We start from the raw sequence: 27,178 nt of genomic DNA on the forward strand, positions 1-27,178 counted from the left end.
ATCGCCGTGGTGTGCGGCTAGCTTAAGTCCATGCTTAATCTGGCTTCTGCAGTAAACAAAGGTCGCACGTTTGACGTCAGGGCAGATTTGTTGTCATTTTTTTGGCGCAGATTGTGACGTTCTAAAACGCAAAACTCCGGTTATCTCTGTCTACACGACACGGAGTTTTCAAAAATCTTCACTTTGCCAGGAGTTTTTTAAAATATTCGTTTTTGATGTGTTTTCATGTGGATGACAGGCCAAAACGTAGAAAAATATCTTCGATTTAGCAGATACCCGGCTACGTGTGGACGGGGTCTGAGATTCTCTCCAGTTTTGAGAAACAGAGACAGACAATCGTCAGCAGTCAGAGCTTGTGCGAGAATTTATTGAGAAGCGAGTCAAAAATGAGTAAACGAACCCTGAAACAAACGAGCTTGTTTCAGACTTTTACGAAAAAGTCCAAAAGCAGTGATCCAGGGGTGTCATCTGCTTGCCAGTCCTCTCCGCTAGTAACACGGCACCGGCAGCTTCCACTCCTCCGCAACCGAGCAGCAGTGCGCTGCAGCCGGATGCTGCTCAGTTCCTTTGAGGGAATTGCCTTCATCTACCTCTGAGTTTGAAACTAGCCATATACATCCAGTGAATTTCATATAAGAACACAGGGGCGTAGGCAGAAATTTGTAATACTGTGGACTTCTAGAGTGGACCCCATTGTAAGCGGGGGGTCTGGGGGTCCTCCCCCAGAAAAAATTGTATTTCTTAGATGCAATTTCCTGCATTCTAACCAATTTTAGGGTGAATATATTAGCAAATCCCATCTGATTCACAGCCCTCTGATTAATGGCAAGATTAAGAATTGTGTCAAGTTTCAGCTCAGAGCAGGTCAGATCTTTTGTTTTGAAATACAGGACGATTCCGTACTGTAAGGCAGCTGGGCCATAGAAGGTTCATGCTGCACGCTACACGTTCACGTGAAGAACCGGACCCTGGGCCATTAAACTTCATGCTTGGATGTTCACGTGTTGCGTCTGTTCTACTTTGACCGAGTAACCAACAATACGGACTCTTCGGATGACGACGATTGCCTCATTCTGCTTTTACTGAGACAGAGGAAGAGAAAAAGGAACAGAATTTGGAGCCGAGAACACTTCCTTCTGAGAGAAACCCGTGGTGAATTTCACCGAACATTCTATTATCTGCTTGACAATCCCGATGAAGAACTATTTTTCAATTATACCATTCAATTATATTTTTTCTGAAGTTTTCCCCTGAAAGCATAGAGTTATCTCCCTAGACCCGTTCTGACTGGCTGGCGCGGCGGTGACCGCATGCATTGACTGGAATTTCCATCTTCACGCCTAGAAAAAAGTGTGCATGTTCATTTCTCGCTTCACGCGTGAAGTGTGCAGCGTGCAACGTGAACGCCGTTCTATGGCCCAGAGCAAGTCATGCTACGTTTGTCCACTTTTCTTTACACGCGTGTAGTGTGCAGCGTGCACCTTCTATGGCCCAGCTGCCTAAGGGACAGTTGAGAACCCTACCCTTTCACCCCCCTATTTTGCTTACTTTAAAAAAAAAAAAACCTACATTATAGACAACGGGTCTTTATTCGCTATTGTTTTGTAACGGCATCATCATTGTCCACATCTGTTTCTTCTGATTTCGATCTTTTTGGCTTATTAAAGAAAGAGGACAGCGATGTCTGTTTAGACATTTTCTGTTTAAGTTAGCGCAGCTAAACTAGCATTCTAGGTCAGCGATGACTTCCGGTTTTTGGCATAGCAACGGATGTTTGCTTCTTGCCGCTTATCAAAAACGCGGGCATTAGCCAATCAAAATGATTATAGAGAAAAAAAAACACTGACAAAAATATAATTTCTGTAAATAGTTGTAACATTATACTTAATTCAAAGTGTTTTGTTTCGTGTTACATTACTGTTATCCTGCTGTTCATTGAATTTCACGTTAAAAACACCTCCTCTATGGTGGGCGAGCCAGCTGTCAATCAAGTTGGACACCTCCGATAGGGTGGGCCAGCCGTCAATCATAGTGGCACCGGCCCACTGTTGCCCTTATGCGCCTACGCCACTGTAAGACCACCTCCATCTCCCCATGTCCCTTACGATCAGAAGGAGCCACCCACCCTCTGTCTGGTTTGAAGCGGTTCTGTAGGACATTGAGCTTTACAGAGTCCGGTGCACATTTTAAGGCATCTGGTTGAAGTTTCCCTATGTCTGATAAATGTGATGTCAGTGATAGCGGGCTGACTCGGGGCTCATTAGTAAAGCTATCTGATGGCTCATTTGTCAGCAAGGTGTTCATGGAAGGCTATTGTTCAATTTCAAGTTAAAATTCTATCGTTGTTTTGTGTATAAGCCTATAGATCGACTCTTCATAGAAACTGCAGCACGCAAGCGTTTTTTTTGGGGGGGGGGGGGATTACACCGCTAGTGTGTACCTTACAGTTCAACCCTGCTGGAAAGGATGTCTGAATTACCGGTATTTGTTGATAATGTTCTGTATACCGTTATGGTAACTGTACTTTTTCAATAAATGAACCTATTTTATAGGTTCATATAGACACAAAATCTCGTTTTTATTCATTCCACTGGTAGTCTGTTTTGCTCAAATAGAAATAGAGGCCTGCCTCGAATTCTGGCCTCCTTCCAATAATGGCCTGGACCAAGATGCACTTGAGTGAAATAAAGGCCCCGGCCTATATTAGAGGATTTACGGTATAAAACGCTCAGACTACAATCCAGCAACATTTACACACACTGATTTATAACTCAGCACAAACAGGATTGTACATTTTTCCCCCTGCTGGGACTCAGAAAGTGTCAAATGCGCTCAAGTTGGTTTCTTTCCCTCTACATCCTCTTGATGCTTCAGTCCCAGTAAAGGAGGCGTGGCGGCCTGTGTGTGTGTGTGTCAGGCCCAGAGGGAAGGAGGCGTGGCCTGTGTGTGTGTGTGTGTCAGGCCCAGAAGGTGTGTGTGTCAGGCCCAGAAGGAAGGAGGCGTGGCCTGTGTGTGTGTGTGTCAATCCCAGAAGGAAGGAGGCGTGGCCTGTGTGTGTGTCAATCCCAGAAGGAAGGAGGCATGGCCTGTGTGTCAATCCCAGAAGGAAGGAGGCATGGCCTGTGTGTCAATCCCAGAAGGAAGGAGGCATGGCCTGTGTGTCAATCCCAGAAGGAAGGAGGTGTGGCCTGTGTGTGTCAGGCCCAGAAGGAAGGAGGCATGGCCTGTGTGTCAATCCCATTAGGAAGGAGGCATGGCCTGTGTGTCAATCCCAGAAGGAAGGAGGTGTGGCCTGTGTGTGTCAGGCCCAGAAGGAAGGAGGCATGGCCTGTGTCAATCCCAGAAGGAAGGAGGCGTGGCCTGTGTGGGTGTCAGTCTCAGAAGGAAGAAGGCATGGCCTGTGTCAGTCCCATTAAAGAAAGAGGTGTGGCCTTTGTATGAGTGCCAGTCCTATTAAAGGAGGAGGCGTGGCCTTTGTGCATGTGTCAATCCTATTAAAGGAGGAGACGTGGCCTTTGTGCATGTGTCAGTCCTATTAAAGGAGGAGGCGTGGCCTTTGTGTGAGTGTCAGGCTCATTAAAGGAGGAGGTATGGTCTTTGTGTGTCAGTCTGTTAAAGGAGGAGGCATGGCCTTTGTATGTGTGTGTCCATCCCAGAAAAAGGAGGTGTGGCCTTTGTGTGTGTCAGGACCATTAATGGGAGAGGCGTGGCCTGTGTGTGTCAGGACCATTAATGGGAGAGGCGTGGCCTGTGTGTGTCAGGACCATTAATGGGAGAGGCGTGGCCTGTGTGTGTCAGGACCATTAAAAGAGAAGGTGTGGCCTTTGTGTGTGTCAGGACCATTAATGGGAGAGGCGTGGCATGGCGTGTGTGTCACATGCACTAGTCTAAAAAGGTGTGATGCTTGTGTGCCAATTTAAAAAAAAATAAAATAAAAGTGCTGTGTGGTGCAGCACTGCATCACACTTCAGTCTGAACTCTGGCTGCATTAAACGCACGTTTAATAAATCTATCCATCACAGAAAGAAAGATCGCTTTCCTTTAAAGAAGTGACAGCTGTAATTGACATGTTTATTTAAAATATATTTTACATGAAACATTTGTAGAAAAATATATATCAGTAAACAGTCTTTTAAATCTTTTAAACAGTGGTGAGTGGATTTTTCCCGTCCCTCCTTCAGCTGGAAGGAGAAACAGAAGGGGGGAAAGAAGAAGAAAAGAAAAAAAAAAAAAAAGTGTCCAAATGCCTCCAGTTTCACATGAACAGTAAGTTTGGCAAATCACAGTCTGTGTTCGGATTGGTCCCGTCAGTTATAAACGCCGACTAACAGAACTAAGCACGTGCTGATTATCAATTATAAAATATACAAACAACAACAATCACACACCGTCACCATGGGTCATATCGCATCCCACGCTGCACAGGGGGACGGCGTGTTCGGGCAGTGCTGGTGCTCTGGAGATAAAGTCCGTCTCGTTCAAAATGCCAGTTTGTCCTCTAAAGTCCATTACAGTGGACAAAATCATCATCATCATCATGCTGAAACACACGTCTGTCGCTGTGATCACACGAGATACTGAACAATAAGAACTGCTCAACTTTTACCAGTAAAACAATGTGATCCCATCATAAACAAGGTGAATTAGCCATCAAAACATTCAACAGTACCCTTATTATAAACACGTTCATGTTCCCAGCTCAAGTATTTTTTAAAAAAAGGTGCAGATTAACTCAAGTCCACATATTTACACCACGAACCACCTCTCCGTGACCTCCTGACGTTTCGACAGTCGCACCACTGAGGAGCAGCGTACGAGATTTACTTTCACCTAAAGTACCAACAGCAGCTTGATATTTATTCGCTAGTCAACATGGACGAGAAAGGAAAAAAAAAAAAAGCAAATTAAAAAAAAAAAAAAGATTTAAATCTGCTGGTTGTGTTGTATGTACTGAGATTTGATCACAATACTAATGATACATCACTGTATAGCGAGAGACGGGAGCTAAAATGACTGTTACGCTACGTTCACACTGCAAGGCTTAATGCTCAATTCCGATTTTTTTGTGAAATCCGATTTTTTTGTGAGGTCGTTCACATTAACAAATATATGCGACTTGTATGTGATCCTCAGTATGAACGAAAAGCAACCTAAAAGTGTTCCGCATGCGCACTTGCAGGATACGACGACATCACACGCAGTGAGCATGGCCAGTGTTTACGGAAGTAAAACCGCCCGGTTGCGGTATGACTCATCCAATCTAGCTTGAATAGCTGCATCCCCCCAAATGGAAATCAGCTCCCTAACCTCTGCGTCCTTCCATTGAGAAGATTCAGAACCTTCACAGCCCGAAGCGTCCCTCGCATTGATGTCATGCGCAGGGGCGCAGATACGTTTTTTGAACTGGGGGGGACAAAAAACTGGGGGGGACAAAGCTGCCAGCAAACCAACCCCAACCCCGATATGCCTGTCAAACTTGTTGTTAGTAACCATAGCAACCAAGCTCGAGCTCGCAACCTGTGCAGTCTGCGCAGCTCAACCAACCGAATATCAGTCTTTGTTTTGTTTTATGTGAGTTGTTGCAACTATGTATGTACTGCTGTGCACCTCAATAAACCGAATGGTAATTAGTCTTTTGATTTTTCCGTGAGGTTTGCCTTATGCAAAGAAAGACAGCATAGACGTTTTTTCCTCCCTATAAGTGGGGGGGACCGAACGAGGTGAATTTAAATCTGGGTGGGACGAGTCCCCCCCTCTATCTGCGCCCGTGATTATGCACCATGTTGTTGTAACTTTTTTTTTTGAGAGACCCGCCGCCTACTTCAGCGCAGAATAGTGACGTTTGTGGCTTGTTGATGACGTGCAAGTCGGATGAATGCGACCTGGCGGTTCAGACTGAAGTCGCATATGAAAAGAGCGGATAGGAATCGGAATTAGGACCACATATCCAAACGGCCTGGGTCGGATTTGAAAAAATCGGATCTGTGTCGTTCATATTGTCAATAAAAGATCGGATACAGGTCACATATGGGCGAAAAGATTGGATTTGAGTCACTTCAGCCTGCAGTGTGAACGTAGCCTTAGATAGATATTTATGGAAAGAACAATACTGAGAAATCAAAATCCAGCACAGGAACCTGCAGTCTCTTTACATAAAATAATAATAATAATAATAATAATAATAAAGCACTTTGTCCAAGTTACAGGTTTATCATTGACTTGGTTTAAAAAAAAAAAAAAAAAAAAAAAAAAAACAACTGCAGTACCTACAGATCGGATTTCGTTTTCAACTCGAACGACGCATGTACCGTATGTGCCACGTTTGTACAAAGTAGAGAATATTCACAGGAAAAAGTGCGGCTCCTTGACTCCTCGTCTTCGGTACGTACCACATGACCTTCCTTTTCACGCAACGACCGTCGCTGTGCTCGTACAGCGTAGGATAACAAAGTCCACGTTAACTCGAGTACAAACGAGCTCTGCGTTAATCAGCAACGTGATCGCTGAAATACGACGAGTTTCACGGACAACGAAACAAATCTCCTGAAATGTGCTACAAGATCGTTTAAAGACAGAGCAGGTCACTTTCGAAGGAAATGTCGATTTCAGATCTTTGCGGTGAAATACTGAACCCTCTTAACAAGTCCACTTAAAAAAAAAAAAAACTTTTTAAAATAAATATTTTAAAATGGCGTTTATCTTGCCTGTTTGCTCATCCTGTGCGACTGGGATCGAACCTGAATCTAGCGGCATTTTGTGAGAATTTTTTTTTTAAAACGCGCGTTTGTTTTTCGTGCAGTATCGCTTGTGCACGTTTTCCCTCTAACGGCTCTGAAAGGAGCAGGAACTTCCCGAGCAGCTCCACCGCAACCTCCGCTGCACCAAAAACCCAGCCGTTAAAACCGACAAGAAACTTTAAACGGTTTGTTCGGAGCGAATCTTTCAAAAACGCAACGATCCTGAAACGATAAGAAAACGAGAAATCGACACCACAGGATGCGGCGTTATAGGAAAATAACCGGCTAGTGCGTACTGTGATGAGGCTCAAGACAATTTTTATCCGTTTATAGCTACTTTTAATGTTGTGGAACGCCAGCAAAAAAAAGTTTGTTATCGGTTATGTTATAGCAGCTATAAACAGTCGTTCCATCATCAATAAAAACACAAACTTGTCCGTCTTGAAGAGTTTCCTCATGGCGGAAAACTTCAAACGACAGATTTATCTTAAAGCGCCGACGCGGACTCGTTTTCTTTCGTACAAGTTAAATAAACGTCTCCTTACAGAAAGCTTCACCAGAACAACGTTTATAGGCTTTTGTTATTAAAAATAACACCATTTTGAGGGAAAAAAAAAAAAAAAAAGTTTGTTACCATAGGATTAGATTATTTGGCGATTATCTGCCATACGAGGCTTTGTGCAAATTGTTACTATAGCGACGTTAACATATTAGAACGAGAGCTTTAATATGAACCACGGATGGCCGTGGCATCGTCAGGATTTGAACTCGCGATCTTCAGGTGAAGTCAACAAGTCTATACATTTTTTCAGATTATTCCACCTCGAGTCTGACATACATTTCGCTCTTGAGCTGAAAGCATTGTTACGCTGTTAATGGACATGACAGGAGCAGCTCGGTACTGGCTCAGAAGCAGGAAGCGTAAAAGGCTAGAGAGTGGGAAACGCCCACAAGCACTGATCAGCTCGGTCAAGGCGGTAGAAGCATCCCGCTTGGCGTTCAGATAGGAATGTTGGGTAGGTGGCCGTTGGAGCCGTTTGACACGCCGTTGCTTGGGGTGTTCGGAGATTTCTGTTCGTTGTATTTATCCAGTTGAGATGAGCTGCCCCTCAGTGCCTCCCTTTCCTGATCTGTACCTCCCTCCGTCGAGGGTAAATGCGGCGCCGTCCGGCTGCGATAGCTCTTCCTCCAAACGTACGCTGTCACCAATAGCAACGCACAAACACACATGACTAACAGCACCGACACCGCCACCAGCTCCTTCAGGTAGCACGCTCCGGTCTCCAGCTTCTGCCGGTCAGTCGAGCCATCAGCAGGAGCGTGAGTGGGGCTCGGGTCGGTTTCGGTGCTCACGGTTGGTTTCGGAGTTGCGGGTTTCTTCTCTTGAGTGACGGGTATCGTCTCGATCTTCGATAGAGTCGTGGCTCCGTCGTCTCTTCCAGTCTCGGGGCTGTGGGTGGGAGAAGTGGAGGAGGAGGACTGAAGGGTGGAGTCAACCTTCTCTCGGACCTCGTAAACAGCCAGCGTCTGGGTGAAGCCGTTCTCGGTGGCCTGACACATGTAGGTGCCCAGCGTTGTGGGCGTGGCCAGGAAGCTAAGGTCGCCGCGATCCTCCTGCAAGTAGATGCTTGGCAAGATCTCAGCTCCGACTCGCTTCCAGTGCAGCTCCGCAAGCTGCGACGACGACAGGCAGCGAAGACGCACTACTTCTTGTAGAAACACCAAAACCAGCTGACCTGTGGGGGCAGAACACGCGTTTAAATCACACCATGATCGATTTCGTCGCCGTTCTTCCTGTTAGTCAGGTTTTATCTGAAGCACGTGCTATAAAATCATCTGGACTGTTATTGTGAGCTCCTCACAGTGTACAAGTGTGTGTGTTTAATGTGCGTACGGACTCACTGGTGGGAGCACTGGTCACCACTTTCCGGCCTCTGGGAACTATCGTAGTGAAGGTGTTGCACACTTTCGACACGTTTCCTTCATCGACATCCTGAACACTGAGGAGAAGCAGCGAGAAACACAACACACACGATGAACATCTCTAACGAACGGCTCGTTACACCGTGAGATCTTCATCCACTCAGGAACAAAAAAAAAAAAAAAAAAAACACAACAGATGAGCAGAAACGGTGTGTTGTGTGCTTGCTTGAGTTAGTTTGTTCTTACGCCTGGTCTTTGATAGCAGAGACGGGAGCACACACTCGCTGGGTTGAGTCCCAGGCACAGAAAGGATCTCTGGCTAACACGCACTCGGCGCAGCTCCAGTAGTGTGAGCAGTTCGAGACAGGAACTGAGGCGACTCCGTCGGAGGAGCCCACCAACACCACGCCCTAAAAGCAGGACACAAATCAATCAAACACACACCTGTACAGAAACCGTGTACAACCCCGATTCCAAAAAAGTTGGGACAAAGTACAAATTGTAAATAAAAACGGAATGCAATGATGTGGAAGTTTCAAAATTCCATATTTTACTCAGAATAGAACATAGATGACACATCAAATGTTTAAACTGAGAAAATGTATCATTTAAAGAGAAAAATTAGGTGATTTTTAAATTTCATGACAACAACACATCTCAAAAAAGTTGGGACAAGGCCATGTTTCCCACTGTGAGCCATCCCCTTTTCTCTTTACAACAGTCTGTAAACGTCTGGGGACTGAGGAGACAAGTTGCTCAAGTTTAGGGATAGGAATGTTAACCCATTCTTGTCTAATGTAGGATTCTAGTTGCTCAACTGTCTTAGGTCTTTTTTGTCGTATCTTCCGTTTTATGATGCGCCAAATGTTTTCTATGGGTGAAAGATCTGGACTGCAGGCTGGCCAGTTCAGTACCCAGACCCTTCTTCTACGCAGCCATGATGCTGTAATTGATGCAGTATGTGGTTTGGCATTGTCATGTTGGAAAATGCAAGGTCTTCCCTGAAAGAGACGCCGTCTGGATGGGAGCATATGTTGCTCTAGAACCTGGATATACCTTTCAGCATTGATGGTGTCTTTCCAGATGTGTAAGCTGCCCATGCCACATGCACTAATGCAACCCCGTACCATCAGAGATGCAGGCTTCTGAACTGAGCGCCGATAACAACTTGGGTCGTCCTTCTCCTCTTTAGTCCGAATGACACGGCGTCCCTGATTTCCATTAAGAACTTCAAATTTTGATTCGTCTGACCACAGAACAGTTTTCCACTTTGCCACAGTCCATTTTAAATGAGCCTTGGCCCAGAGAAGACGTCTGCGCTTCTGGATCGTGTTTAGATACGGCTTCTTCTTTGAACTATAGAGTTTTAGCTGCCAACGGCGGATGGCACGGTGAATTGTGTTCACAGATAATGTTCTCTGGAAATATTCCTGAGCCCATTTTGTGATTTCCAATACAGAAGCATGCCTGTATGTGATGCAGTGCCGTCTAAGGGCCCGAAGATCACGGGTACCCGGTATGGTTTTCCGGCCTTGACCCTTACGCACAGAGATTCTTCCAGATTCTCTGAATCTTTTGATGATATTATGCACTGTAGATGATGATCTGTTCAAACTCTTTGCAATTTTACACTGTCGAACTCCTTTCTGATATTGCTCCACTATTTGTCGGCGCAGAATTAGGGGGATTGGTGATCCTCTTCCCATCTTTACTTCTGAGAGCCGCTGCCACTCCAAGATGCTCTTTTTATACCCAGCCATGTTAATGACCTATTGCCAATTGACCTAACGAGTTGCAATTTGGTCCTCCAGCTGTTCCTTTTTTGTACCTTTAACTTTTCCAGCCTCTTATTGGCCCTGTCCCAACTTTTTTGAGATGTGTTGCTGTCATGAAATTTCAAATGAGCCAATATTTGGCATGAAATTTCAAAATGTCTCACTTTCGACATTTGATATGTTGTCTATGTTCTATTGTGAATACAATATCAGTTTTTGAGATTTGTAAATTATTGCATTCCGTTTTTATTTACAATTTGTACTTTGTCCCAACTTTTTTGGAATCGGGGTTGTAATGTGGGAGTGTTTAATGAGCAGTAACGTGTCTGAGATGCCGTGTTTGACCTTCGACCCCTGATCAGGACCCAGCAGTACCTTTGAGACGGAGAGCAGGAGGTTCTTGACTTGCTGAGGCTGCTTCAACACCTGGATCGCCTCGACGATGTGAGCTCCGCCCTCCAACATCACGGCTTTGTGCAGGTCACCGCTTTCTACAGAGAGCAGACACGCGTGTGTGTGTTCAGCTTGTATTCAGACTTAACACCATTTCTAGCTGTGTATCTGAGCTGAACCTGGAGAACGTGTGTGTGTGTGCGCGTGTGTGTGTGTTACCTGTGAGCAGGTACAGGACGGTGTATTCTCTCCCATGAGCTCCCTTCACTCTCTGAGCCGCGATGTTGCTGTAGCTCTGGTCAGGTGACACCAACGTCAGCCTTTCATTGGCTGGAGACACGTTCTTATCTGCCAGGAAGTTCTCCTTGACGAAGCGGAGCGCGCTATCCGAGGCGTTATGGAGACCGCACTGCATGGAGAGAACACGCACACACACATCAGTGTGTATAAACTCACCGGCCACTTTGTTAGAAACACCCATATATATATATATATATATATATATATATATATATATATATATATATATATATATATCTCCACCTGCTGTGTGACGCAGTTCTCTAATCAGCCAATCCCTTGATGCATAAAATCACGCAGATACAAATCAAGAGCTTCAGTTCATTAACGTTCACTAACATTCGAACATCAGCACGGGAAAAACAGAGGTGCCAACCTTTAGTGATCCCAGATCATAATGATCCACCGCGAACGGAGAGTGCAGATTACATTATTTGCTTAATAACTTGATGTATTAGAAAAAAGTAGGAAGCATCATCTTTATGTTTCTGTATCAAAAATTATAGCAACAATATTATTGACATGTCACATTACAAATGACTGCAGCAATTTTTGTATCTAAAATCATTATACAGCCATCGTCCCCCCCCAAAAAAAAACAAAAAAACATCACTTTACAATTGAAAAAAATACATATTTTAAACTTGGTCATATACTTGTAGAAAACTGTTCTGCAAGACATTCAACACCTACCAATTGTAACCAATGAAAGTACGTACCGTAGTATCAGTATGGATAAAGTAATTCTAATTTATTAGAACCAGATCTTAAATAAATTATTATACCAGATTAAAACACTTTGATTACCAGCTGCGCACGTTATAGCACAAGATCTGGTTAAGCCGTACACGCGTTGTAACCAGCGCACGTACGGCTTAATTATTTTTTTTTTAATTAAAAAAAAATCAGATACAGTATATTTTTCTTTCCGGTACGGCCAAATCTTTTAGTGGTACGCCGGACCGGCTTACTTTCACCCCTGCTTATATCCAAATGAGAGTCGGAGCTTACCCGTCTGTGTTCTCGCTTCTTGGTTAACTGTTTTTGTTGGTCTACCGGCTTTAGGTTTACTATCCTTTTCGCTCGACATAATTATACTTCAAAAATTAAAACTGAAAAAGAAATCCCGTGACTTGATAAACAAGCAGCATGGCGTCCAGACGCACGCTAGACATGCAAGATTGAATCCTATTGGTCAGTGGTTATTGTGGATTTGTTTTTTGACCAATAATTATAAATTATACTACTCTGGAAAAAAAATAAATAAAAAAAATGCGGAAGCGCCACCTGCGGAACGGTCAACTATGATGTACCCATGCAAGACGCTCTCAATATTGGAACAACTAGAGCCAAAATCGTAATTGCAGAATTTACTTTGAAAATCGGCGGCACGGTGGTGTAGTGGTTAGCGCTGTCGCCTCACAGCAAGAAGGTCCTGGGTTCGAGCCCCGTGGCCGGCGAGAGCCTTTCTGTGCGGAGTTTGCATGTTCTCTCCGTGTCCGCGTGGGTTTCCTCCGGGTGCTCCGGTTTCCCCCACAGTCCAAAGACATGCAGGTTAGGTTAACTGGTGACTCTAAATTGACCGTAGGTGTGAATGTGAGTGTGAATGGTTGTCTGTGTCTATTGCCGCTTTTCCACTACAAACGCGGCTGAGCCGTGCCGTGCTGAGTCGGGCTGAGTGGGGCTGTTGGAGTTGCATTTCGACTACAACCGCGCTGAACCGTGCTGGCTGGAAGTGGGTGGACACATTGGGTGGAGTTAGCGAAAGTGGGTGGACATCACGTGATGTCGTTAGGCGGCGCAAACAGTGACATCAGTGAGCTTTTAAGCGGTAGTCTCACGACCCGGATAGTAAACAATAAACATGGAGTCGTTAGTGTTGCTGGTCTTGGTGCTGTGGCTTGTTGTCACCGACAACGCCAACAGATGCAAGAGCGTATAGATGAGGCGAGGCGCATAAGGCTTCAGAAATTCTCGTAATTCGTAATTATTCTATTTCCGGGTTTGCGGTGTTTACATATCCCAGCATGCTCGCGGGGCGTGTGTGGGCATGTGAGGACACTCCTCCTCACCAATCAGTGCACAGGGGAGTGTCTGCTCACGCCCCCAACCTCACTCGGCACGGCTTGGCTCGCTTCAGCCCTACTCCAAAACGGTGCGAGTTTTAGGGGCTAAGCAGGGCTGAAGCGAGCTGAGTCATGCTGGTTTTTGGTAGTCGAAACGTGAGCCGTGTCGGGCTGAAGTGAGCTGAAAAAGGGTAGTGGAAAAGGGCCATATGTGTCAGCCCTGTGATGACCTGGCGACTTGTCCAGGGTGTACCCCGCCTTTCGCCCATAGTCAGCTGGGATAGGCTCCAGCTTGCCTGCGACCCTGTAGAACAGGATAAAGCGGCTACAGATAATGAGATGAGACTTTGAAAATCGTAATGATTACGGCGAAATCGTAATGATTGGCACCTCTGGAAAAACATTGTGATCGACTCTCTTTCACTGTGGGTGGTATGGGTGTCAGTTTGAGTATTTTAGAAACCGCTGATCTCCTGGGGTTTTCACACACAACAGCGTCTAGAGTTTACACAGATAGTATGGTGCGAAAAACAAAAAACATCATCGAGCAAGCAACAGCTCTGTGGGTGGAAACAAACGCCTTGTTGATGAGAGAGGTCAGAGGAAAACAACCGTGGTGAGCAGAAAAGCATCTCAGCATGCAACAGCAGAACACCACATTGGGTTCCACTCCTGCAGCCAAGAACAGGGGTCTTAGAATCAAGAACAAGCTCCTATTAAATTGGCCAGTGTGTGTGTGGGTGTGTGTGTGTATATATATGAGACACTGATGGTTATTGTGTAGACTAGCGTGGTCTTGCCTCTCCAGGGTTAGCGATCTTCTCCTGCATGCGCGAGCTCCATTTCAGCGTGTTCCTGTCCAGCGCTTTGTAGTTCCCAGCGAACACGGCTTTAATGTCTCGGAGACTGAACACGCACACCGCCGAGCGACCGGAGTTCAGAGACCTGTGGTGAAAACACAAACCAGAAATTCTTCTCACTTTCCCGCGTGTCTGGTTTAACACTGACGCTCCACTGCTCATACGATGTGGGATATATAAACTTTGGCGCAGCGTGAGTTTGGTGCTTTATTCACCACTGGGAGCTGAAGATGCCATAGAAGAGCGTGTCGTCCTCGCTGGCGCCCTCTGTTGGCCGCAGTGTGGTGATGTCCTGCAGGATGTTATAGGGCAGTTCTCCTTGGGCCTGACACAGGAGCTGAGCTTTAGTGAAGGTGGTCCATCGTCGCTGCAGAGTCCGCTGGCCCCCTACATCACTCTGGGGACACACACACACACATTACCACACATCCCAAACATATACAGTATATTGTATACTTGCTCCATGCTGAAGCACAGGAAATGCCTCACTCACCGTGCAAACCTGGGCAACACGAGACACGGTGAACTTGTCGATGAAGTCGTACTCTCGCCCCATCTCACTGAAGAAGAAATAAACCTTCTCCTCGCTTGGGATGTAAGTGGAGCTGATGAAGGTGGGATCTGAGAAAGAACGACAATCAGGATACAAATGATAAAACTCAGCATCTCTCTCAAACATCTACAGATTACACTAAAAAGCAAACATTCACTATTTTTGAACACACACAAGTTATTCCACGAAATCGGGTCGTACATGAGCTGATAGCCAACGAGGCGCGTAGCACCGAGTTGTCTGTAATCCATATACGACGAGATTAAGTGGAATAACTGTTTTATTCTCTCCACATTCACTGGATTTTGAGAAACGGAGCATTTTTATTTTTTGCAAATTCGATAAATAAAAACTTTACACAAAACGTCCGACAAAATAATTTCCACTTAGAATGTAAACAAACCGGTGAAATTACAGGAGCAATTTGTGAAAAATGTGATAAAAATAATAAAATAATAATAATAATAATAAATTCTTGAAAAAAATAAATAATAAAAAAAGATGTGTTCTTATCATCAAAGACTTTTTTCCCATATTTTGTTGATATTTTTTTTTTTAAATTGCCATGTCCGAAATCGCTCCCTACTCACTCTATAGTGAGGACGCCATTTTGTAGTGCTGTCTGAAACCTTAGTGAGGATTATTTATACCCTATATAGTGCACTCAAAGTATCCCACAATGCTTCACGGAAAGTAGTGAACAACCGATGGTCACTAACCAAACAATATATCCCATCATGCATTGCGGTCGCGCTGAAAGAAATCAAATTAAAAGTCTGAAATGCGATTTAATAAAAGTCAGCGGCAAAGAAGAAAGAAAGTGTTGAGCCTTGATGTAAAGAAGTGAAAGCTGCAGGTGCTTTGTATTGATTAATGTGGGAAATGCGCTCAGTATAATATGGATTTATCACAAAAACACACGCATGGATTTATTATTTTGAAACCCAGCAACCGACTGATCTGGCATGTTTTAATTGTGCGACAGTAATGACGTAAATACCAGCACAACGGACTAGTGTCCGAAAGAGTTTTTACATTTTGCCAATGAGCTCACTATATAGTCCTCTATAGAGTAATTCCATTAGTAAATCCGGAGCAATGTACAACATACCTAGGGAGCAGTTGGGGATTAGTTGCCTTGCTTAAGGGCACTTTAGCCATTCCTGCTGGTCCAGGGAATTGAACCAGCAACCTTTTGGTCCTAAAGCTGCTTCTCTAACCATTAGGCCATGGCTTCCCCCAGATTCCCTCGACAGGCTCATAATGTTATTATGATTGTCTGATAACATGGAAAGTACTGAACAAGTTGTGAACGAGTGAGCGATTTCGGACACAGGGATATTTTTAGGGGTTTTCTTCTTCTTCAGGTTGGTTTTTTTTTGTCGGTTGGCAAACCAACTTAAAGGTGCACTACTGCCACCAACTGGGCTGGAGTGTGGAACAGGAGATATTGGGGGGAAAAATATTTCTTTTAGCTATTTTTGTTTCTTTTACATACTTGATATATTTTGGGGTTTTTGTTTTCGAGTAGTTTTTATTTCGTCCTCGGTTGGTTCAGCAACATGCGCCGCCATTTTCTCTACTCACGGTATATGAGCTGATAGCCTAGTAGCCAATCAGAGTGCACAATTGCTCATATCCAGTGAAGGTGGACAGAATAATTATAATACTTATGATTCTTTAACCTTCGAGCCAGCCCGGGGTATCATCCAGCTTCATATCCACATGGACACCTTCACTCAGGTGGCGAGAGATGACGGGACGATTCCCTCTGTAGTCTGCAACCGTGGCGGTGTAAAGTTCTCCACCTGAACACACACACACACACACAGCCCTGCGTAAGAGGCAGTTTCTCATTCCTCAAGTGATAAAAGCGTACAGAGATGGAGAGAGAAATCTATCTTCTTGAAGCACTAAAGGAAGTCAAAACAAAGTCACATGGTGCACAAGAGCAGCACAAGTACAAAATTCACTCACGTTTTCATTTCAAAATGATCTTACGTCATTACTATAATAATAATAATAATAATAATAATAATTAGTAGTAGTAATAAAAGTGTCCGTATCATCTGTATTCACCCAGGACGGAGAGGGAGGAGTCTTACCCACAGTAATGGCTGTGTTTTTGTGGTAGGGGTTGTACGGGCAGCGCCCTCGGCCCTCCTCAGGTTTCCCACTGGGACTCACGGCCAGAGAGAACTGCTCCGACCTCTGACATCACAACAACAACAACATGAATCATTACTAAATACTACAAATACTGCACAACATGGGCGTGTTAATAAACCTTCTGTTGCTCAGAGAGACAGGCCGATCACAGAGAACGAGAGCGTGAACGGAGCTCTTACGATGTAGCTGCAGCGAGGACTGAAGGCAAACGTTCCACACGTGAACATGTGCGTGGAGTTCAGGACCTGCAGCACTCGCACAAAGTTTGGACAGTCCGTCTGGAGAGAGAGAGAGAGAGAGAGACAGTTTAACTCGAACGCCCATGTCATAACATCCTTTAGTTAGTTAGCAATGATAGAAAACAGGGTGTCTGCAGGCTTGAACAAGTTCAATTTAAGACTTTTTAAGACCTTTTTAAGACCATAGCAGGTTAAATTTAAGACTTATGCCGCACAAAAAAAAAATAAAGAAAACTGGGAGAGCCTGAATTACTTTCAAAATAACAAAATTTATCATCATTCACCAATGAACTCATTACATCCCTAGGGTGCGCTCTTGCATTAATGAGGAACTAAGTTGCAGTGGAGCCAAAGACATCCTGCAAATCACTTGAGGATGAGGCGTTCGATTCCGTACGGTTTGCGCGTTGTAGCGTTACAGTTCGCACGGAGTTAGCTGATACACCGTCTCGAGATGTGCTTAGACCTGACAACGGTGAACAAAATTGAGTGACAGCATGCAATTGTTGCAGACTTTCATGGGCAGCCTGGTGCTTCTCCGCTTTCGCGTGCGATTCCGGTACCTTTACACCCAGGGTGCTGAGTTTGAGTAGCCTGGGAAATCCCATGCTGCTTTGCACAATTGTTCCGATCTGAAAAGATAGCATGGAAACTGTGGTCTAAAGGCTCGCCTGAGTTAGGGAGCCAATCAGAGAGTGGGGAGGGGTGGAAAGACGGTGACGCGTACTACTCGACAAACGGAAGCTTGTAGTTTATTTGGGACTGTTTACGGATCACATTTAACATAGCGGCGAGCGATACGAACCAAACTTTCGATCAAGCTTTAGACACTGTTCTGAATAGTTTAGAGCGAAAGTTTGTTTTAAAACGGCAGTAATCGTTCGGTGCCATTGTTTTCCTATTTTTGTTTTGCCTTCTCTTCTTCGTCGCTCTAATTACGTCACCGGGTACAACTGCCATGATTGGCCATACGCCAAATGATAGACATTCGCAACGTCCAATAAACGGCCGTTGACAATCGTAAACCACACCTCCCCTACGAGAAATTCAATAGGCGGATTCCAGACCATATTTCACTTGTGATATGGTCTGGTGTTAACCAGACTAGAGTTTGAGTGTTCTTTTGCACAATGTGCAGTACGCCTCAAACGGATTGTTTGGCACACGTTTTAACCAGTCTACGGAATCATTGCGTTCAAGCCAGCAGTCGTTAAACTTGCATTTGCCCATTTTGCTACAAACCGTGACAATCTCCCTCGCTTCTTTTAGGCTCTACTGTCCAAATGCGCGCGTACCATGCCCTGTGCATCACCATGCCAACCGGGCTAGACGCCGGATTCCACTGTTTCATTTGTAGTTTGCAGCGTAGCCTACTGATACTAAGTAGGCCTAGCCTATATGACCAATTATGAATATCACCAACGCATTTAACAAAAAAATGGACGTAAGGATTTAAGACTTCACAAAATTACATTCAAGACCTACAATGCAAAATATGCTCGTATTTTAGACTTTTAAAGGCCTTAAATTAGGATTATCAAATTTTAGACTTTTTAAGACTCCGCGGAAACCCTGATTAAATCACGCACACTGATTGGTTGAGAAATTCAGACTATTTCTCGATAATCGCCTCGAGCGACTCGGCAAAACAGCGGCCGATCGCTTCGTCACCGTAAGTGAGGAAGAATTACAAATGATGAAAGAAAAACGTGCTCCTAAAAGCACTAAAGATGCTACGAAGTTTGGTCTAAAACTATTCAAAGATAAGGTGGGATAGGGATTTATTTTATCGATTTCAAAACAGAACATTTTATGTGACTCGGCGTAGATAAGCGACAAGTCTGCGCCGCACTGTTATTACATTTACATGCCGCTTTTGAAGACTGAAATAGATTATTTTTTTAAAACATGACTTCTTAAATATTTTTAAAGCGAGACGGCCTTTCAATTTCATAAAATCGGTGAAATTTAGTTCCCTCTGAAATGTGATCATTGTAATATGTTTATTTCTGTAATATATCTCACAAAAAAAAAAAAAATCGGACCATTCTGTGGCTGGGAAGTTATTTAATTTGAGGGGATTAAAGCAAATAATGTGCATGAAATTGCTCGCTTCGCACAGTCAAGCAGACAGAGGAAGTCTGCGTGTGTGTGCTGCGCATGCGCAGGTTTACCTTTGAGCGTGCGCTGACAGTTCCATCATTCTGTCACTAAACGAACAGCTGATCACACTGAGGTGCTCGCTGACAAAAGTCCTTCCCGCACCATTCACGACGCATTTGGTGGCGCTGATGTCCGTTTCCGTAGCCGTCGGCCTCTCGCCTATATTACATAGCTAGGGTTACAGTGGGGGTGGGTCCTCTGGTAACCGCGAGAGTTTGACTCCCCACTTGCATCTGTATTGCAGCGTGCCTTGTCAGATGGCAGCAGGCACCATTTTTATGATGGTCTTTGGTACGACCCGACCGTGAGTAGAACTCACGATCTCCTGATTGAGAGGCGGACACACTAACCACTAGGCCACTCGCCGGTGCTCGCTGACTGCCGATATTTTTTAGTTTGATATTTCCTGTGTTTCCGTTCCTTCGTATATAACATAACGTCTCTTCTTCTCGCTTTCCGTTAGTCAGTCTTTCACGTTTCATTCACACACTCACGTAATCCATTTTTCTTTCCGGTTTCAAATTTGTATCCCACAGTGTGATGTGATGCATGACGGAGTATCTTGTATTGGGTCATGGTGAAGCAGGAAAAAATAACGGAGAATTTCAGGCCACATGGAGATAAATTCATTAATTGTTCTATTTAAAAAAAAAAAGCTAATAAAATCAAGGGAGTAACTTTGATTTTGACATTGGTGGGGACACAAAAGTGATCCAAGGCAGAGCTTCCGAAAGGTGTTTTTTTTTTCCATTAGCAATCATAATTTCATGTCATGCAGATCTTATAGGTTAACGAGGGCAGCCGTGGCCTAATGGTTAGGGAGTTGGTCTCTCGATCCCAGGGTTGCAGGTTCAAATCCCACCCTTACCTCTCCCTACATCTCCATCCATGGCTGAAGTGCCCTTGAGCAAGGGACCTAACCCAACATTGCACCAGGGACTGATGCGTCTCGTCACGTTGCTAAACCTGCCTAAGGAGCCGCAGCAATACTTTTATGAAGGGTTTCCATACATCAAAAGGATTCTGTTGAGTTTTTAAAGCTCGACGGAAACCCTGCACTTACATTCTTGACTTTGAAGAAGAATGAACGAATGTCTCGTTTCTTGGGAGGGGGGCTGTCGTCCATGATACTCAAGTCAGCATGCGAGTCGTAGGGCAAGCATGCATGGACATCGAAGTCCAGCTCAATCTCTAGGCTGACGGAGAGTGGGGGGTGCGTGGGGTAGGTCAGGTGTGTACGTGTGAGATACGGGGGGTTGATGGGCGGGTAGTCACGGCTGCTGTGGGAAGTGTGCTGCTTTTACAGCAGATGGAGTGACAGCTGGGATAGCCAACCATGGAAGTTAGCGAGAAACAGGTAGCTAATCAGACAATGATATCTACGTTAGAGGGGGGATTATTAGCAGCGTCATACATTTAACCCTTTGTGTGCCATATAATCATTGCTCAGGTTAGGACATCGGTTTTATTGATCGTGATTACACAGTAGCGGCTGAATATTGGTAGGGACACGTCTCTAGTGTCCCTACCCAAAATTATGCCCTAGAATAAAATTGGAAGTCTGTGATTCGAATTCAGTAGCTTCCGGTCACTAAACAAAAATAATTGGGTGTCGGGAAAAATTCTTTTTATGACCTACACTTGAAAAATCTGAAAGGCAGTACAGCTTTAAATCATCACCTGTGTGTTTATACTAAAACCATTATCCACCCCAGGCTCCGTGAACACTCCGTGAACACTCGCCGTTGGCAAATAATTGTTATTAATTAACAGTGTCCTTTCACCTCATCCGTGCCCTTCATGGTGCAGTCTATCAGATCGTTCTCCGTCGGCGACCAGTCGATCTAAACAACAACGACACAAGGACAGGATGAAATCGCAGCTTTCAGCAGCACAAACATTTGCAGTTAAATATGCGCAGTACGCTCTTGCAGAATACGATATAATATCAATAATGAAATAAATTACATCCCGGTAAACTTTCTTAAATATTAGAACGTTTTTATAACATTTTAGTAACAAGTACAATCCCCAGTGCTCATTTATTTTAAACATTAAAAACCGTTTTGTGTCTAGTTTATTCACAAACTTAAAATATTGATATAATTAAAAAAAAAAATCATAATATGATCATTCTGTTGCATCACCGACTCCCCATTCAACTAAACAGCTTTAACCACAATAATCATTTAATATTTAGGGATGCAAACAGCACACCTTTTGACGGATGCCGCCTTTTTCACGGCTGTCTGGGGGACTTGTGTGAATCGCGCAGATCCAATGAGTTTTTTTTCGGGGGGGGGGGGGGCGTTGGAGTGTCTGATTATAATTTCATCAGAGTAAATTCTGTATTAAAATTACTAAATAAGCAAATGCCGTTACAGTCCATGAAACATAGGAAGTATAAGTATGAGAAGAAGAAAACAGTAAATCAGAAAGCTGCGCACGTAAAGCCAATTGGCTGCGCGCCATTATCTGCTGCTGGCTGCACTTCACTGCACGCGCAAGGATTTCCATCAGTCCAACGCAAGTTACGTGATTGGCTTTACGTGCGCAGCTTTCTGATTTACTGTTTTCTTCTCATACTTCCTATGTTTCATGGACTGTAACGGCATTTGCTTATTTAGTAATTTTAATACAGAATTTACTTTGATGAAATTATAATCGGCGGCACGGTGGTGTAGTGGTTAGCGCTGTCGCCTCACAGCAAGAAGGTCCTGGGTTCGAGCCCCGGGGCCGGCGAGGGCCTTTCTGTGTGGAGTTTGCATGTTCTCCCCGTGTCCGCGTGGGTTTCCTCCGGGTGCTCCGGTTTCCCCCACAGTCCAAAGACATGCAGGTTAGGTTAACTGGTGACTCTAAATTGACCGTAGGTGTGAATATGAGTGTGAATGGTTGTCTATGTGTCAGCCCTGTGATGACCTGGCGACTTGTCCAGGGTGTACCCCGCCTTTCGCCCGTAGTCAGCTGGGATAGGCTCCAGCTTGCCTGCGACCCTGTAGGACAGGATAAAGCGGCTAGAGATAATGAGATGAGATGAGATGAAATTATAATCAGACACTCCAATGCCCCCCCCCCAAAAAAAAAAAAAAAAACTCATCGGATCTGCGCGATTCACACAAGTCCCCCAGACAGCCGTGAAAAAGGCGGCATCCGCCAAAAGGCGCGCCATTTGCATCCATGAACATTTAATAAAACACTGTGAGCCCAGTGATGACCTGGCGACTTGTCCAGGGTGTACCCCGCCTTTCACCCGTAGTCAGCTGGGATAGGCTCCAGCTTGCCTGCGACCCTGTAGAACAGGATAAAGGGGCTAGAGATAATGAGATGAGATGAGATGAGACTGTGAGCCCTGTGATGACCTGGCGACTTGTCCAGGGTGTACCCCGCCTCTCACCCATAGTCAGCTGGGATAGGCTCCAGCTTGCCTGCGACCCTGTAGAACAGGATAAAGCGGCTACAGATAATGGATGGATGGATAAAACACTGGATCGGCCCGATATGCTGAAAAGGCCAAGTTAGTTAGAACCCTGCTGAATATAAATGACTAACTGACTATCCGTTTTGAGTCAGTTGACACGTCAGATGTGCGTATGACTAGCAGTCTTCAGCAGAGCTCTCCATTCAGCACGGTCTTGAGTTGCCTCCTCTGTGATATTCCCTAGCTTCAAGTCAGCACGGGCAGATTCTTTCCAGCTTTTTTGAGGTCGGCCATGGTTGCTCGCTCCTTCAACTTCCAAGGTAGTGCATCTGTTGATCCAAGAATTACTGCGCTGGACGTGTCCAAACCAACGGAGATGATTGCATCTGAGGACAGCGTCAAGGCGACGGCAGTTCAGCATCCGCAGAAGAGAAGAAGTGCTAATTCGTGTTCTTCTTTTGACATTGCACATCCATAAAAGCATGGCGCTTTCATTACGCTCAAGCTGTTTTTGGTCATCTCTTCGGAGTGCCCGACATTCAGAACCGTATAACATGGTGCTACGCACACAACTGCTGTAGAGTTGACCGCGGGTATGAAGTGAGACAGCTTTGCAGATCAACAATGGCAGTAGCTCTCTAAACTTTCCCCAAGCAGAATGAGTTCTGATAATCGTTGCCAGCTCACAACCACCTTCTGGGCAGATACCATCACCAAGGTATACGACGCTATCGACGACCTCTAGTTTGCTACCTGCCAACATTACCTCACTGCATGGTCTTGCATCAATCAGCCGAGCTCCTCCGAGACCACGCCGACACTTGTAATCTGGGTTTTCAACTAACCTCCCCTGCACACCAGAACATCTTTTGCGTACCCACATTTTGCTACCACTACAGAAAATTGAATTCTGGCCAACCCCTTTTCTGCACACACCACAAGGGTATTTTCCAGAGATTCTCAGTGCGTTTAGGTCATTACCATAGATCATGACTGGTCTTCCCAATGTTGACTTTCAGGCCCTTTTCCTCAAGACCAACCTTCCAGCGGTTCAGCTTCTCAAGTCCAGGGATTCTGTGATTATGACCAGGTCATCCACATAAAGCATCTCCCAAGGACAACCAACTCGAAACTCTCTTGATACGGCCTCCAACACAATTATAAACAACAGGGGGCTCAAAACATATCCTTGATGGACCCCAAACTTCACCTTGAACTCTTCACTGAGTGAGTTGTTGACCCGCACCAGACTCTTTGCACCACTGTACACGGCTTGCACCAGTTTGACAATCCATTCAGGCATCCCAACCGGCCGCATCGCCCACCACAGCCATACATGTCAACCTATACGGAATGTCCGTATTTTATACGGATTTGATTCAATAAACGTAGTATACGGGCGTATAAATAAAGTTATATGGATTCTTTAAAAAAAACTTTAATACTTATTTAGAGCTATAATCAATTCCCACGATGATAAAAGAGCGCATAACATTTACAAACGTACTGTACACCACAGCCAGCCAGTAAAGAGTCTTATGAAATCGTGCGTTATCTTGTGGTAGCGAGACTTCGTTCCACTTTTGATCATGCACACACCGCATTGCGAGAATCCCGCCAACCGTGAAGTCATAGACATATAAACATAAACGCCGCCTTCTGCGTAGAATCATACGTCATCCTCGCCGCCATATTGGATGTGGCAAAGTGGAGATTCTTCAGCCGTCTCTGGTATAGCGTCTAGACAGTAGCCGAGAATAAAGATGCCTCATTCATGTGCTGCGTTTAACTGTACCAACAGGTTTACCGTCCAAACGAGATCACATGGGATTACCTTTCACAGGTGAGACTGGAAAAATACTTTTCACTGTATTTGGTCATTATAACGTAATTTTACGAACAGATTTTCCTGACTTTGTGGCTAATATGAAGTCTCGCGCATAATAGCCGCTCGGTGAAACCTGTCTCCAAACAACGAAGTATTTCCTTCGTAACTACGCTGATAACACTTTGCGTTTTTGTGAAACATTGGAGCTTTGTATTCATTCTGAAGGTTTATTGTTATTAATATTGAATAAAAAGTAACTGGGATATATCATTGTTAATTATCATTCAAATTTTAGGTAAATTATTTTAATTTGCATCTTATACGGATTTTATAAGGGAAATACGGATTTTGGAGGTTGGTTATACAGGTTTGATTGACCAAAGGTTGACATGTATGCACAGCACTCTTTGGGGAACCCTATCAAACGCCTTTTCAAGGTCTACAAATGTTTTCGCTTGGCCAAATACTTTTCTTGTAGCTGTCTGAGGATGAAAATAGCATCAGTGGTACCTCATCCTGGGCAAAACCCAAACTGCATTTCATCAATGTTGACATAACCTCTGATGATTTTCTCCACCACTCTCTCAATGATCTTAAGTACCTGTTCTGTAAACTTCAGGCCTCTGTAGTTGCCTCGAAATCAATGCATCACGTTTACCTTTAAACAGACTAAGGATTATGCTTTCGTCCCAGTCTGTAGGGATCTTTTTCCTCTCTCACAATAGCATTGGCCAAATCCGCAACAACTTGGCAACACACCTCGGGGGATGCACGCAACATTTCGGCAGCAATGCCAGAAGGACCAGTATAAATATCAAGTATACATCAGAGGAGGCTCATCTCATCTCATCTCATTATCTCTAGCCGCTTTATCCTGTTCTACAGGGTCGCAGGCAAGCTGGAGCCTATCCCAGCTGACTACGGGTGAAAGGCGGGGTACACCCTGGACAAGTCGCCAGGTCATCACAGGGCTGACACATAGACACAGACAACCATTCACACTCACATTCACACCTACGCTCAATTTAGAGTCACCAGTTAACCTAACCTGCATGTCTTTGGACTGTGGGGGAAACCGGAGCACCCGGAGGAAACCCACGCGGACACGGGGAGAACATGCAAACTCCGCACAGAAAGGCCCTCGCCGGCCACGGGGCTCGAACCCGGACCTTCTTGCTGTGAGGTGACAGCGCTAACCACTACACCACCGTGCCACCCTCAGAGGAGGCTAAACTTGTTATTTATACTGAGAGTATAAATCACAAAATACTGAAACACACAGGTATTTTACAGTTCAATATTTAGTTTGTTTGCCGCTGTGCAAAAAAGAAAAAGTCTCTCGTCAGCAGTGCAGTAAATTACAGGACAGCTGTCTCTAAAAAGGACTCCACTTTCAAATTTGTCCAAAATAAAACCCTGAGGACGCGGCTGTCTCTGTGCTGCCTGCTGAGAGAGAGACTGCGCAACTTTAAACACAGCAGAAGTGATCAGTGGTGATATCAGAGTCACTTCACAGAATCAACCTGTGGACGACGTGCATGATCTGTCAGTCTGTGCACACACACACACACACACACACACACACACACACACACACCTTCTTGTTGAGCTGCAGGCTTCCTGCCTCGCTGATCTTGAGGGATAGAATGGCGTCTCTCGCTCCCACGAACAGCGTCTCCTCATCGTCACTCAGCAGGAGTGTGGTGGTGTTATAAACATCAGGAAGAGTGAAGAGTGTAAAAGGACGACCAGGGCTCTCTGCAATCACACACACACACACACACACACACAAAATTGTGCACTTTAACACACAAACTGTTTTTCCACAAAACTGAGGCATCCAGTGGAAGGGACTGAACTGTTCATTCTTTATAATGCAGCTGTAACAATGAACAGTGTGTAAGGGGAAAAGCAGGGAGGCGTGGCCTCTGATCCATCAGTCACAGTACAGGAGGCGTGGCCTCAAACAAACACTCAAATTAAAATGAAACGCTACAACTCAAAAATCGCACTGAATCAGCGCTGGTGTTAAATGCAGGAGAGTGTCATGATGCTCGTGTACCGAGATCGCGTCCGAGAGAAAGCCACACCCCCTAAAACACACAAAACATTTAAACACAGAACTGCTGGATATACTTAAAACGAGCTGCATTTCCTTCCGTTATTTTTGCACAGCAGAGACTCGACTGCAGCACTGCATTACGGCGATCTGGGCACGGTTACACTCGGGGCATTTTATACAAAACACATTTAATTGCTCTAAAATAACTGCTAACGCGAGACGCCAATTTTCAATAATAATATATCATTATCTGATTGAAATAAATGATTCATCAACACAAACAGTGAAAACTTTATTTTTAAGGGAACAATATGCTAACAATCACGGAGTTATTTTCCTCATGTGGGTCTTTTACAAAGCAGCAACGCACACCAGCAGCCTGTCCGCCCCCATGAGCCGCCATCAGCCCCCATGAGCCGCCTGAGCTGCCGTCAGCCCCCTTGAGCCCCCGTCAGCCCCTCTGAGCCACCATCAGCCCCTTTGAGCCCCCGTCAGCCCCTTTGAGCCCCCGTCAGCCCCTCTGAGCCACCATCAGCCCCCGTCAGCCCCTTTGAGCCACCATCAGCTCCCTACGAGCTGCAATCAACCCCCATCAGCCCCTCTGAGCCACCATCAGCCCCTTTGAGCCCCCGTCAGCCCGTCTGAGCCACCATCAGCCCCCTACGAGCCACAATCAACCCCCGTCAGCCCCT

The 27,178-nt window shown here is 45.0% G+C and overlaps 1 protein-coding gene across 3 annotated transcripts in view; it reads right to left on the bottom strand.

Moving 5' to 3' along the window:
* Window positions 1-4,050: 4,050 nt before the first annotated feature.
* sema4ab (sema domain, immunoglobulin domain (Ig), transmembrane domain (TM) and short cytoplasmic domain, (semaphorin) 4Ab) overlaps window positions 4,051-27,178 on the bottom strand; it is a 126,163-nt gene continuing 103,035 nt past the window's right edge. For all 3 annotated transcript variants that reach the window (XM_060904560.1, XM_060904562.1, XM_060904561.1), the window contains exons 3-15: window positions 26,022-26,182; window positions 20,963-21,022; window positions 16,956-17,054; window positions 16,713-16,818; window positions 16,293-16,415; window positions 14,548-14,675; window positions 14,270-14,451; window positions 13,995-14,139; window positions 11,048-11,237; window positions 10,811-10,926; window positions 8,907-9,070; window positions 8,640-8,737; window positions 4,051-8,473 (exon numbers count right to left, since the gene is read on the bottom strand). In XM_060904560.1, the coding sequence (XP_060760543.1) occupies window positions 7,737-8,473; window positions 8,640-8,737; window positions 8,907-9,070; window positions 10,811-10,926; window positions 11,048-11,237; window positions 13,995-14,139; window positions 14,270-14,451; window positions 14,548-14,675; window positions 16,293-16,415; window positions 16,713-16,818; window positions 16,956-17,054; window positions 20,963-21,022; window positions 26,022-26,182 (2,309 nt within the window). In that variant the 3' untranslated portion in view covers window positions 4,051-7,736. The remainder of the gene's footprint in view (window positions 8,474-8,639; window positions 8,738-8,906; window positions 9,071-10,810; window positions 10,927-11,047; window positions 11,238-13,994; window positions 14,140-14,269; window positions 14,452-14,547; window positions 14,676-16,292; window positions 16,416-16,712; window positions 16,819-16,955; window positions 17,055-20,962; window positions 21,023-26,021; window positions 26,183-27,178) is intronic.

This window comes from Neoarius graeffei, chromosome 22 (genome assembly GCF_027579695.1).
Source record: "Neoarius graeffei isolate fNeoGra1 chromosome 22, fNeoGra1.pri, whole genome shotgun sequence".
Taxonomy (NCBI): Eukaryota; Metazoa; Chordata; class Actinopteri; order Siluriformes; family Ariidae; genus Neoarius; species Neoarius graeffei.